At 37.4% G+C, this 15,331-nt stretch overlaps 1 protein-coding gene across 1 annotated transcript; it reads right to left on the bottom strand.

Moving 5' to 3' along the window:
- Positions 1 to 516: 516 nt before the first annotated feature.
- LOC105057160 (SNF2 domain-containing protein CLASSY 2) lies at positions 517 to 10,281 on the bottom strand. The gene is made up of 7 exons (XM_010939649.4): positions 10,143 to 10,281; positions 6,179 to 6,272; positions 5,615 to 5,865; positions 4,035 to 5,285; positions 3,310 to 3,471; positions 1,003 to 3,209; positions 517 to 838 (listed from the first exon to the last, which is right to left on the bottom strand). The coding sequence occupies exons 2-6, from the start codon at positions 6,225 to 6,227 to the stop codon at positions 1,287 to 1,289; spliced, it is 3,636 nt and encodes a 1,211-aa protein (XP_010937951.1). The 5' UTR covers positions 6,228 to 6,272; positions 10,143 to 10,281; the 3' UTR covers positions 517 to 838; positions 1,003 to 1,286.
- Positions 10,282 to 15,331: the final 5,050 nt, after the last annotated feature.

Genomic DNA, 15,331 nt, shown 5'->3' with positions numbered 1-15,331 from the left:
CTATTCTGCTAGTTACATTGCACAACTGCTAAAAAATCTAGATACAGAATAGATTCTTAAAAGATTCTTGATCATGTTAGAGACCAATAAGTGGGTATCGACATGAAGCAATGTTTAGGATCAAGAATTGAAGCACATTATAGACTTGCCAGTGCAGGTTTTAAAGGATCTCCGTCTGGTTTCGGAAAACACCCAGTAATTTACCTTGCTCTCTGATAGTCAATTTCAGCAATATTGAGTTTTGCGACAAACCAGAACAGATATAGATCAATACCATTTCATGGGGAGAGAATGCCACAACAAGAACTTCCACAACAAGAACTTTAAAGCAATGAATTCCCAGCATTGATCATATTAAGACCTATCATATCTGAACTAAGGACAAGGATCCAATGGCTCCAGGAGACATTTAGTTTCAGCAACGCTATTAAAAGTATTTTATCCTGCTTCGAGAAGCTGACTGGACTTCCATTACCAGCATCAAAGTTCCTGAATGACTTCCTCTGGAGTTATCACTTTCAAAAGATTGTCAACTAAAAAGTTTGGATTAACATGGGGAAAAGAAAAGCATCATTTGATACATCAATAATTTTTAGGATACTGCCAACATATTAAATTAACCCAAAATTTAAAGATTGTGATCTATCAAAACCTAAAATTCATCACAAGTATAAACCGTCAAGAAAAAACTGGTATCAAACATAAAAATCAATTGTTCAGCTAGCACTTAACATCCCGCCATTGAATTCATGAAATATGTCCAAGTCCAAATCTGTACCCAGCGAAGAATATAAAACCATGGAGTTGTTGCCAAACAGGTTTCCTCATTCCATTGCACCTGAACAAAATTTCCAAAGTCGTGTAAGCCAGTAATGTCATCACCGTTTTCATGAAGAATGCATTAATTTCCCTACACTTGGAAATAGTTGTTTTTAAACAATAAAAATAGATTCATATAGCTAATACTACATTCATTCTACTGGTTGATGCAAAGTTGCGTACCTGTTTATTCTGCAAGATAACCAGTTGTTCTCCTCTTTGTAACACGTCGTTGGTCCTTCATGCCTACTTCTACCAGTGTAGAGTTTAGTAAGATATTTCCACAATAATATAAAATTAAAAAGTGAGCTTTACAGATTGAAACAGCAAGAACTGTTATTCAACTTGCAGTACAACTTTTCCATCACTGTACTTCCCAGGTGAAAAATGATAAGGTGATATTCCCACAACTAGAGACAAAACTTATATCAAGTTTCACAAGCCTCAGTCTGAAAACATTCAAGAAATTAATCATGTTTCTTTATCATCTGGAATGTCTTTCTCTGATCTTCCTCCACCAGCTCCCTCAGCAGTTCATCATCAATATCATCAGCCTGCCTAGAAGAACCGTGCTCAATGTACTGGCCAATGAAAATCATCTTTGACATCCAGGCCTTCCGTGCATTGCTTTCATACTTGCCCTCTTCCCATGTCCCTGATGCCAATAGCAGATAAACGTACACCACTCTCTCCTGACCTGGCCTGAATGCTCGAGCAATTGCTTGCCTTGTCTTTGAGTGATTCCACTCTGAGTCCAACATAACCAACCTTGATGCTGCTGTCAAACTGATGCCTTCAGCACAAGCAGTGGTTGATGCAAGCAAAACCTTGCTTTTTCCCTTGACATCTCCATTGAACTTATCCATGATTTTTGCACGCATAGACAGCTCCTGATCACCTTGAAGCACCAAGACTTCTTCTTCCCTATGCCATCCAAAAACTAGCTCAAAATACTGTACGAGCAGGTTCATCGGAGAGATATTGTGACAGAAAATCAGAACTCGCTCCCCTTTGCTAGTGGATTTGTGCACAAGATCTATTACAAACTTAACTTTAGGACCACACATGTAGTTTTCTTTCAATGCATCAACATTCTTTAACTCATCTACACTGAAATAATTATCTACACCTGCTATTGTTTTTATCAGCCATGGGTGGATAGAACCAACCGTGACTAGTGACTCCAGCTCAAGTGGGCACCTTTTATGTGTCACTGAGTTTTGTAGTTTCGTCAAGATTTGTCGCTGGAGATCTGTTGATGACAACAGGAGAGTGTAGATTTGCAACCCAGGAAGCCTATTTAATATTTCACCTTCATGAACATCAACAAATCCACTCGTGATTCTGTTTAACAAATCTAAACCTTGCTTTCTATCATCTTCTTCACTTGACTCAATTTTTTGGCCAACTTTTTCTACAAAAAGTTTTCTAGCTAATCTCTCTTTACGATTTTTTTTCTTTTCTCGCTTGTGCTTTCTGCTATGGAAAATATTGACCATATATGGATCCAATTCACTTATAGCATCATGAATAAAGCGAGGTCTTGCTAAAGATAGGGTGTTGAAATATTCTTCAAAGTTGTTTTGAAATAATGTTCCAGATAGAAGAATTCTATATTCAGTCTTCACTTTCATCAGAAGCTTTCTCAACTTGGAATTTGTGCTTCTTGGGTTGTGACCTTCATCTAGAATCAAAAGCCCTGGGCTTTTCTGCAATATGCCTGCCATGAACCTCCTATATTCAAGATTTGAATCTTCTTTTGCCATGGAAAAAAAAGATGAGTAATTCATAAGAAGAATGCTCGGTTCTTCGTGCCACATCCTTAACTTTTCAACACAACTCATAATGTGCATCATTTTTCTGTTTGGCCTGCGAGCATCTATAGAAAACATTCTAATTTTGCTGGCTGACAATTCTTTCCCATAGCCTTGTTCCCGATGAATCAGGTATAGGGGAATTGGAACCTCCCATTTCTGAAACTCTCTGCACCAGGTATGAACTGCAGTCTTGGGAGCAAGCACTAGAGGTCGGCTTCGAGGAAACAGCTTCAAGTAGCTGACAAGAAATGAAATTATGAGTAGCGTTTTTCCTGACCCAGGAGAATGGGAGATCACACAGCCACCAGTATTGCCTGACTGATGATTCATCTCTTCTGGCTTCAAAGATCCAGCAATGTTCCTCCATATAAATTCAAAAGCTCTCTTCTGGTGAGCATGTAATTTTGACTTAAAATCTGGTATTAAAGTCCATATATCGTCACACCCTTCTGACAATGAAATGTCCCATGAGGAAATAGCCTCACCTAAAGGATCTGATTCCAAATCGTATAGCCCCATGATGCCCAGTTTTTTTACACCAAATTTCTCTTTCCAAGCAACTGAATAATCACCCTGAAACAACATGAGATAAACATGGAAAGAATTATGCATGAACAAGATATGTGGCACAAAAATCATCAAAGAAATCATGACTGCTAGCTTTGAGGCTTACAAATGGTGGTGAAACATATCTTATTTCAGTGCATATAAAGTTGCATAGCCGACAAATAACTCCAATATCCTCCTTCAGCGTGTAATCATGATGGCACTCTAGCTGCTCTGGATCTCTCATTGAACTGTCTGTGGAGCCATCAAGAAATTTCGAGTCCAATACCTGACAATTCCTCAATCTCTTTATTAAAGTAAATTTTAAAAAAAATGAACATAAATTTTTTATAGGAAAAAGATTAATGGTTATTTAGCTTTTCACGAAAATGTTAACAGGTTCTGCAATATTTCATTCTGTTGTGAGTTAATAAAGGCAATAATATATGAGGACCAATGCGACAACCAAAATAAAATAAGTATTGTCCTCGAAACAAAGAGACAAACAGAATACATATACACTATTAGTGATATTTCTCAGCTAATACCTTCCACTCAGTTTGTAGAGAACTAGTTTCGGAAAAATTCAACTCATGACTCACAATAATGTTATAGCAAGATATTCATTATTTATGATTCTCATTTATGATTTAATTGTATTGATAATGTAAGAAATCAATAACACAGCAATACACTTTAGAAGCAAGAAATTTTTCCTTTTTCGCACCATACATTTCACAGCAGAGTCTTCCTGTCATCTAAATTTTCTCCTTAGGTGCTCTTTGGAATATATCACAATATAAAGACACTACATTAAGAAAATCTATAATATTTTGAAAATTTTATTTGTACCTTGTTTTGTTCAAGAAGGGCAAGTGTGGTTAATGATTGTTCCATTTCTTTCCACAAGTCTTCATGCTCTTCATTCTCAAGTTGAGTATCGACTGATGGTGTCCACCTAAAATATGGTGGCTCTTCTGGGAAGTTCGTTGTTTTTTGTGTTAGCCACTGAACAACAGGCTCAATGTTTCTTTCAGTTTCACATTTGATGTTCCCTATGCACTTTTCAATCAAATGTTTGCACTCAGCTGCACTTAGTAATTTCTTTCTGTTTGAGCCCTTTTTCTGATATGACTGGGAAGAGAGATGATCAAATTTATTAGATAATGAGGAGACAATTCCTCCTTGAACTCTCTTGCATAAGTCTTTCGGTTTCATTTTATTTTGGACTAGAGAATGATGCAAATGAAGTTTCATACTCTTCCCCTCATATATGTTCATTTGCTGCATGGTTGCAGCAGTTGGTTCTTCTTCTGCTGACAAACCAGATCTTGAAGAATTAGGAGTTGGTGTTTCATCTTGTTCCATTCTGTTCATTTCACATGTCACATTTCTGATAGAGCAACGATCAAAATTTGGTGAACAATAACTACTAAATCGATCTGGCTGTGTCTTGCGACGTTTAGAATGCCTCAAATTCATGTGATCATATAAAATCTCAACATCTGGATCATTGTCTGCATCACTATCATTTGTGTCCATCTCAGTGGTTCTCTCTGGAACAGGCATTTCCTTATGAGTCCCCAAGACAAAAGTTTCAACCTTAGGTTGCAGATATTCATTTAATCTTTGAAAACACATGACCTTTATGCTCTTATCAGAGCTTGGAGACACTACATCACTATCACCATCTGATTGAACATCAGTTATACTGGATTTTCCATCACTGTAAAGAATATAGTAAACTATCCTGTTCTGCATCAACCTCAAGTCAAAATCCATTCTTTTCAATGTAGATAATACAAGCAACCATGAAATTTCAGAAGAAAATGCATCACTGAGAAGTTTACTTTTACTGGAAGAGATACAATCCTCAGTAGAATTCCATTGGTAGAATCCATTTTCACAAGGCTCATTTTTTAGCTTTTGAAGTATGGTGATATTATCAATTGTAACTACCTCAGCCATTCTTTCATTTGTGCTCCTTTTCATGCTGGTTGGGGAATTGCTCTTGCAATAGGCCACAGAAAATAAGCAGGCACATCGATTGACATGAGGAGCTTTTTTGATTGAGATAATTTTGGCATCATGCCATGAAAGCAACTGCAGGAAGGAAAGATATTTTAAAAAATAATATTCAGATTTAAAGAGAGTGCATATATCTATCATCAAACTGATGTATTAGCAGTTCATTACTATATGTAATCTGTTATCATATCAGAAAACTCAAAACGTATAATTTGGTAAATCATAATAGTAAAATGCAAGATTCTGCCCCATAAAGATCCTGTGAGTCAAATTGATACAAAGATGCAACTACATACAGACGTATTTGATTTAATTTGTCTGGAGGAAATAAACACACAATGATCATATGCACCACCAAATCATTTAATCTACAATCAACTTAAAGCTATGATAAGGTGGCATACAGGTGTCTGTAGTTCTTCCTCAGAACTCGTCGCAACTGGAAGAGCTGAAAGCACACAGACATCTATACCAGGCTTCAAGAAATGTGAGCAATCAAATGAGCTTGCTTTTCTAGACCGCATACGTAGACAATCACCATGGATTTTATCCTCTAGCATAGATCCTCCATGATTAAATTGAACAAAAATACTTCCAGTCTTGATGCTCACATGCTTGGTTCCATGCCAAGACCCATCATAAAATGCCTCAAAAGCTGCAAGATAGCATTATATACAAGAGATCAAACAGATTGTTCAATAGAGACACATGGAAATATGAAAGTTATTATTTTAAAAAAAAATTGACAGTACAGATACCCAGAAGTTATGAAAGTTATCAGCATTAAAACTAAAAATCAGAATCCTAGAGTCCAGTATATAGTTAAATGTGAGTCAAAGGTGTTTTCCAGACATATCTAGTCCATTCACTGGAAACATTTAAATTTTGACGAAACTCAAATTAAAGTCTGAAGAGCCAATCTAAAGTTCAAATATCCTTGGAAAATTCTCAACACTTTTCCTGCTTACGAGTCACATCAATAGGATGGCTGCAGCGAGAAGGTGGTCTTTTCAGCATAATCGTGAGAAATGTCAATAGAAACTTAACCTCAACCAATCGCACCTGTGAAACAAGAGAAGGTAGTTCAAATAAATAAGCAGCCATGAAAATCCAAATTTCCATTTTGAATACACATTACTAAATTAGGTTAATACAAGCTATGCATGACAATTATTTGCATGGGTGCAAAACTAGGATGAACAGCCCATGTCGTAACTATCCACATAGCTATATCTAATTAGTCAACAATTGAATAGTAATGATTCATAAAACTGAAGTCATTAGTGGAGATGGGCTAAGCATGGTTTTAGAAGGTAAACCTGAATACCGGACCCTCCAAATTCTTAAGAAACTGTTAACTAGAAATATACATAGTACCCACAATAGTATTTTTTTAAGCAAAACTAGTAAACATGTATTTTACTACATAGAATGCTGATATTTGTCTCCAGCCTGCTTCCTGAATGGTTTAGTATGGGTTGACTCTGATTCGCTGGAATGGGAGCGTGAGGTACGCAGGCTATCATTTTTCTCTTTTTTCTCCTTGTTAGTACAAAGCTATATATCTACCTTCTTTACTAAATGAGAGTTGGACTTGCCTTCACTCGAGTAGTTCTCCACTCAGATCCAGTCAGGTCTAGATCAAATGATATAGATCGCACATCGATGATCTCAATTGTTGGATATGATATAGTACCTCCAAATTATTTGTATATCAAAAATGATATAATTTAGAGACCCCTAGCTAAGGTTCACCGTCTCGGTACCGAGCCCCATACTAATGCCAACTTGTCACTACGTTAGTATGGGACTGGTTCGGCATACCAAGTGTTGGTATGCCTCTCATACCGGATCAAATTAGTCAATAATTGAATAGTAATGACTCATAAGATTGAAGTCAATTAGTAGGGATGGGCTAAGCATGCTTTTAAAAGGTAAACCCGAATAGTTGACCCTCCAAATCTTGGGAAACTGTTAACTAAATATATTTGAGCAAAACTGTTAACTAAATACATAGATACCCACATACTATTTTGAGCAAAACTACTAAACATGTATTTTACTTACATAGAATGCTGATATTCATCTCCAGTAAAATTCCTGAATGGTTTAGTATAGGGTTGACTCTGATTCACTAGAATGGGGGGCATGAGGCTGATGGACTATCATTTTTCTCTTTTCTTCTGGTTGGCAAAAGCTATATATCAAATTTTTTACTAAATGAGAGTTGGACTTGGCTTCATGAGTGATCTCCACTCAGATCTAGTCAAGTCTAGATCAAATGACAAAGAATCCCTTATCGATGATCTTGGTCGTTGGATATAATCTACTACCTCCAAATTGCTTGCATATCGAAAATCACGTAATTTGGATGCCCCTAGCTAAGGTTCGCCATCTCGGTACTGAACCCCATACAGTTGCCAACTTGTTACTATGTCAGTACAGGACTGGTTTGGCATATCAAATGTTGGTATGCCTCCCATACCACATACCTGTATCGAACCAATATTGTACGGTATGCTCCGAACCAATACAGTACGGTATGCTCCGTACCATTCGGTTCAATATGATACAGCAAACTTTGACCCTAACCTATGCAACAAGTGGTCAAAAAATTGGATTGTTCAAATAGCACAAATAATGCATATGTTTTTTTTTTTTTTTGATCACTTGATGCATAAGCTAGGAGTCTCCAAATCACATATTTTTTTAATTTGTAAATAGTTTAAAGGTAGAAGATCACATCCAACTGATCGGATTGTGGATGCGGGACTCCCATCATCTGATCTAAACCTAACCGAATCTGAGTGAAGATCTACTTGAGTGTAGCCAACTCTACATCTACTAAATAATGTATCTAGATTATATACCCAAAAAAAAAAAATACCTAGCTTTTTCAAAAAAAAAAATCAACACTTTTGAAGGTTTGGTGTCCTGACCAGATTCAAGTTATTGCACAAGAGAACTTAAATAGATTCTCATTCTATTATCATGATACATGTTAACATGTGTATAATAGAGCAATTTTGTAAACATCCTTCACCTGCTGTGCCCAACTAAAGTATGCATTCTAGTCTGAAAAGAAAAAGTATTCATTCTATGTAGCTTTAACTCCATAATTTCTTTATGAAGTCGAACGATTAGATCTATTACCATGGCTCTCGTTGAGCTCAAATTGAATTAGATTGTAAACAACAAAGTTTAGATCTGCCTCCGCCACACACCCCCCCCCGCTCCCCCCACAAAATGATGGGTGGTAGGCCTGCCCAGCCCAGCTAGAGAAAATGGATAATAAATATTTCCCACTTAGCTTGTCCATGGCTCAACTGTCCAGCCTCAACTCAAACTGAATATAATAACATGTTAAGCCTTTAGGGATGAAAGTGCTATGGATAATATCCATCCGGATCCATTTTCATATCCGAATATATCCAGATATGGACAAAAATTTAAAGATCTGACTAATATCCGTATCCATACCCATATCCGTAAAAAAAAAATGGATATGGATATAGATAGACAACCATCCGATTTGTATCCAAATATCCAAATCTACATATAATCCTTTAAATATGATATACAATTAATTTTATATAATACTTATTAATTTTTAAGAGAAATATACAATCATATAAATATGATATTAACTTGATTTTTATCATCTATTTAGTAATATCTTTGTGGGCATAAAGTTTAGTCATCCAACTTATATCTGAAATTATATCCATATTTCCAGCATCTAAATTGTATGTGTATCCATCTAAAACAAATATGGATATGAATTTTTGCATCTAAATAATATCCATATCTGTATTCGTATTCTTTAGATAAAATAGATATGGATTTGGATATGCTGGTATCCGATCCGATTTCAGCCCTACAAGCCCATGAATTCTAGTGGGCCCCATGATCAACGAATGTGGGCCCCATCTTGTTCAAAGAAAAAAAGGAGTCGAGCAAATTTTGTTATCTGCAGAGCGACAAAGTCTAGATTATTTTTTTTCTAAAAAAGTCTAATGTACCATGAAAAAGCAATGTTTTTAAAACCGGATCAAACAGCAAAACAGCAAGCTGTCCAATTCCCAGGTTGATCGATCAGACTGGTCCAATCGGCTGGTCTGACCGATCACGTCCATGACATCATGATAACATCACATTGAAATATTTATTTTTAAAACTTATAAAAATAGATAAAATAAGAAAAAAAAATCCCACCCCCCCCCCCAAAAAAAAAAAAAAAAGTGAACGATGGCCAGGAAAAACTAGTGACATACTTTATGATGTTGAACTGGTGTCATACCTTATGCCATTCAGAAAGTTATATCCAATATAAGCCACTAGGTCATCCAGCAAGTTATCATGCGTGAATGACAACTATTCGCAGTAATATTGGCTATAAATTAACCTATAAACAAAAATTAAAGCAACTTTCAACAAAATCTCATCAGTCATTGCACAAAACAAACAACCCATACATCCTATACCTGGATTAATGGACTGAAACTAAACAAAAACCCGCAAATTGGACTAATTTCAACTTAACAAAATGGACAGAAACTTCATATGTTCCACCAAACAAAAACCCTAAAGGCAAAGAATCCAATGAAAGGGACATGAGACAGCAAACGAACGTGCACTACATGTATAAATACACAAATCGAACATGCTTGCATCCGATACCACATCAAAGAAACAGCACAATCACATGCTTTTTATTAGCCATGGAGGCCTGGTCTTTAAGAGCTCATAAAGCATGCTTAAGTTCGCACTTCACACCAGATTCCAGATACTTCGACTAAGAAAACGAGAAATCCGAGTGAATAGATGTTAAAAGATGCCGAGAGTTATCGTAAGGTCTGAAATTTTAGGGTAAATAATTAAAAAAAAAATACGAGAGGAGTAACCAGGAGGGCAGACAACGTTTGCACGGACCTTGGATCTTGGCGTCTACGTCCGTTCGGCGAGGAATCGTGCGAGCGATGGCGATTCGAAGAGCACGAAGGAGAGGAGAAGATGGGGAAGAGGAGGGATTTGCCTTCTCTTCTCCTCGGCTCTTTATAAGGTGACGGGCTGCATAGGGAAAGAGCAGTAGCAATCACTGCGGTTATGGTGTAAAACTCTTTCGGGAATTTTTGACCTCCTAATCATTAGTCTTTTCGGTTTGGGTCTGGTCGGTCGAATTCGTTAGAGTTTCATTCGGCTTGGGCTAGGTGACGTGGAGTAAATTGATTTGGATTCTTAAAAAGGAAATTTTCACAAAAGCACCTCCATAATGTTGATTTTGTAGTTATTTTTTGTGCCGAATATTACTTGTAGGTACCTCGGCAAGACAGAAAATATGCACAATCCACCTTATATTTAGAAAGGGAGTTGATTGGGCTAGGGTTGGGATGGGTTAATTGGATTTGGATTGTTAGGGACTAGGTCAAGTCAGGGTCAAGGTTGGGTCAGGGTCAGAAAAGGGGATGATTGGATTAGGATTGGGGTGGGTTAATCGAGTTACGATCAGTATTGGATCAGATCTCAAATCAGAGTCAGGTCTGGACGAGGAGGAGGGTTGATCAGGCTAGGGCTGAGATGAGTTAATTGGGTTTGGATCGGGGTTAGGTCAGGATTAGGCTAATTGGCCGGTAGGTTTTGACTATTGGGTTAGGAGTAGTCGAGTAGGGAATTCATTGGATTAGGGTTACGACAGATATGACTAAGATTAGGGTTAGGATTAGTGGCAGTATCGAGTCAGGGTCAAGGTTAGGGTCGCATCAAGGTCACATCAGGTTTAGGATTACGTTTCCACGGTAGGAGAATCGAATCAGAGAAGATGACTGAAAACAGAGGGAAAAAACGACCGATGGGCTTGTGGTGGAGAAGTCGAACGGAGAAAAAGGGGGGAGTGGGTAGAAAAAAAGAAAAATGTGTAGAGTAGTGATGGAAAAAAAAAATAAAAAAAAAAGAGTAACTATTAATGAGGGTGTCGAGAAAGAAGAAAAGAGATGAAAAATACTCATTCTTCTCTAGAGATAGACCGTCGGTGTCTATGTATTGAACGAGGAAAGGACGATGGAGAAGAGATACCCTACTCGAGGTGGCCTGAGGGCAAGGAGGAGGTCAGTGGTGATGGAGGCCATCTCCGACGATGGGGGCCAGATGGTTGGGAAAAGAAAAGAAAAAACCAACCCGATTGAGACTCTTGAGAATGGAAAAAGTAGAGATAAAACCAGGAAAAAACATAGGAAAAATCAATGAAAACAAAAGGATTAAAAGGCAAAACCTTTTCGCTAGTGATCTCTCTCCACAGCGGTGGCGTGAGCAGTACGGGGCATGCGGGAGTGGGCTTGGGGGAGAGCATGAAGAGAAAGCGAGGGAGGCATTAGAAGTACAGGCCACAGCTGGCTCTACCTCCCATCTCCTCTGTGACACCCTTGAGGTCGGCGATGGGGTCGGGCTCGGTTGCTCCTACTCAAAAGTGGGGTAGAGGGCAGCCATCAGCAATCAAGAGAAGATCGGAGAGAAAGAGGGGAGGGAGATGGGGAAGGGGTGGCGATGGGTAAGCGAATGAGAAGAGAGGGAGATGAGGAAGGGGCGGCACTGGTGAATGGATAGGTACGGAATTTAAAAAAGAGAGGCGCATAATAATAATATGCGCCTAGGACTCGTAAAGCAAAAGAATTTTAAAAATATGCAGTTGGGCGCATAAAACACTGTGAAAACGATTTTGTAATAACTTCTATGCAGGTGTCCTTATAATTTTTTTTATAGGTGAACTATCATATTTTTTAAATATTTTTCTCTTTTTTGTTTGGTTTTGTGTTGGATATTTATATATAATAGTCTAGAGGATATGTGCATATATCTATATATACACACACACACACAGGATTTAATTGAATTTAATTGTTTATTTTTTATTATTTATGATTTATTTAATTTTATTTTTATATAAAGTTGGATGCAATATATTTTTGTAGTGCTCATTCAAATATTTATTTTAATTGCATAAATGAGTTTAGTTAAAATTTTTCTAAAAATCATACCGTAAAAAATCACCACTAAATTAGGGCTCATGCCACTGCAATATAGTTTAATCAATGTAATAAAAATGATCAACCTCTAATGTCATGGTATCATCAATATATCTTCTCAATTATCATTTTTCTATTTAAATGCATATATATATATTAAATATAAAAAAATAATATTCATTCATCTTAATTAATTAGGTACAAATTGAATATTATTGTTGAAGATGTTACTGGAACAATAAATTTTATTATATTTGAAAACTTAGCCCAATAATTGATAGGTATTCCGGCAATTAATCTTGCAATAAAAATAAGATCTAACAAATTCACTCTTCTGATTATGATCAGAAAAATTTTTGATGTCATCTATATCTTCCAAATAATATTTAGATCATAGAGTTTTGATGATAATAATCATACTTTCAAGATGACAAATATTTTTTGAGAAAGTGAATTTGAATCAATCAATCAGCCTGAAAGTTCTGCAGTTGAATCTACTGCATCTCAAGTGTCGAAAAAGCCTACTTTTTCAACTCTCAAAAAAGATGTTCCACATGAATTTTTTCAGAAAGCTGCACTCTTACGAAGAACATCAAGTCTAGAATGATAATATGTTTTTGATTATCCAAAATTTTATTTCAAAGAAAGAAATAAAATTAATTTTTATTATCCATATAGGGAGTCACCAACAATACCGCCAATGAAAAAAATTGCATTCAAAGTATTTTGCTATTATATTTCTCTTTTTTTCTTGATAAAATCTTTATAATTTGATTATATTTTTAATATTTTTTTATATTCATGCAGTTTCGAAAAACATTCTAAAGGTACCAAAGACTAAGAATTTTTTTAAGACTCTATCTTCTATTTGTTAAGGCCCACAGCATTGCGCAAGTCTCATGCTAGTGTTATAATGAAAAATAAGCCGATCCAAGAAACTAAAGTATAGATCCTCTCAGCCATTATAACAATTTGTTGAGGAATTGTCATTGATAAAAAGAAGTGTATTGTGAAAAATGAGCCAGCTCAAGGGCCTACAGTAAAGATCCATCTAGATACTGCAGTATGAAGAGTTTTTTTTTTAGTAACAAAAAAAGGGAAGAGGGGGGGGGGGAGACCAACGTAGCGACTCTCTTTGGGCGAACCAAAGAGCCCTCTTCCCGATGGAGAATATTTGATTCGGATATCAGGATAAGCCACTCTCTACTATATTGGGTGAGTACATCACCCCAGTACCACCGAGGCACTAGAAAATCAATGCTGATTCTAACACCTGTGCCCGAGCCATTAGAAGGGATCCTCCATGCATCATTTTCCCCCAATATTTATTTGCAATTTGAACCTGGGTCACTTGCGTGGAAGCGAAGGCCCATTCTAACTTGGCTGGCGGTCGGTACGAAGAGTTGCTGAGGAGGAGATATATAACATATTTTGAGTAAAAGGGAACTAATAGGATAGAACAAAGCAAAGGCCATCCAGAATGTCAAGAATTGAAAAAAAGATGTGATGGCCTTCCAGGATGCCTGAAACAAATGATCTCCCCAACAACATTAAATCATCAGTTAAATACAGAGTAGAAGCATGTAGAGAAGCTGGATGATCTAACCACTATGTCAACCAATAAGGCACACCGAGTTGTGCCTATAAATTAATTTATAATATATTTATGGGTAATTAGCATATAACCTCCTACATTTTACATAGATTTGCAAATATTTCTCTACATAAAAAATCGATCAATATCAACCTTATATTTGATAAAATATTGCAATGCAACCTACAGGCCTCTCAATTGAGGTCCGTGCTCGCCACCAGCGCCTATATGGCAACACAATTGGGATTCTAATCCGACATGGCAATCGATCGATGATGGGGGAGCTAACATGGATCTAAACCTCAACAAGCGCCAAACTTTCCACCATTAATGGCTCACTCCCCATCCCTAATCTGATCTCCCTCACTCTCCTTCTCATCTCCTTTTCTTTCTCATAAACTCTTCGAGTATGCCAACAAGAAGACCCGCAGGGCCTTCATCGCCACTATCTTTGTCATGCAGGGCATTAGCATCCTCGTTGATGGCACGATCGCCTTCATCATCTCCACCGTCTTCAACCACTGCTTCCCTGTCCCCTCCTACGCCGTCGACACCGTAGCCTCCACCGTCCCTTAGATCGATTTTGTCTGGTGCATAGTTCTCATGTTCGATGCCATCCCGACGGTGCTCACCTACTACTGGCGGATGAGTGAAGGATTGAAAGATGAGAAAAAGCAGTGAGAGGTGAACCCATTAGATGAAAGAGATCGAAGGGAGATGGAACGAAATCAGGAGGCGAGAAGAGGAATCGGGACGGTGATGAATGGTGGGTTGTCGAGGAGGCATCGGAGTAGCAGCTTGAGAGACTCTCTTGATCCGATTCCTCAAATCCATGTCTCTATTTTTTGCTTATTTTTTTCGATTGCCAACAAGATCAACAGTATCAGATTTCAGAAACCTTGCAAAGATCTTCTTCACCCAATCAGGTAGGTAGCACTAAAGAGAAGTGTTTGGAATTTACTCACATCCTCAACCATACTAAGAATTAGTTCAACATCATCAACAAAGCCCATATTCAACATTTCATCTGCTTGATCAAGGATGCGGAATTTCAAAAATTTTAGATCAAGAGTTCCCCTCTCTATATGATCCTTTATCCACCTAGGTGTTCAGACAACTATATCAATCCCTCATTTCAGAGCAAGCTCTTGAGCACGATAAGGAGATTCTCCATATAAACAACATTAAGACAACCCCACTGCACCACTATAAGCCTGAAAGTCTGCATACACCTGATTTGTAAGTTCTCTAGTTGGCAGAAGCACCAATACACTTGGAGGCCTTCCACAACCAGTTTTCTTAGCTTCCTTGTACTGCCCATTTGTCAAAAACTCCAAAATTGGAAGCACAAAGGCCAAAGTTTTACCCTGACCAGTTCGTTCCTGACAGACCAAATTAGACCCATCAAATATGGAATCAAAGGTCATCGTCTGAATAGGGAACATTGACTCAATTCCTTTGGACTTCAACTTCTCCCTTAGGACCTTCGATATCCTGAATTTGGACAC

This window comes from Elaeis guineensis, chromosome 14 (genome assembly GCF_000442705.2).
Source record: "Elaeis guineensis isolate ETL-2024a chromosome 14, EG11, whole genome shotgun sequence".
Taxonomy (NCBI): domain Eukaryota; kingdom Viridiplantae; phylum Streptophyta; class Magnoliopsida; order Arecales; family Arecaceae; genus Elaeis; species Elaeis guineensis.
Note: the sequence above shows the minus strand (reverse complement) of the source record. Positions and strands in the feature narration are given on the sequence as shown.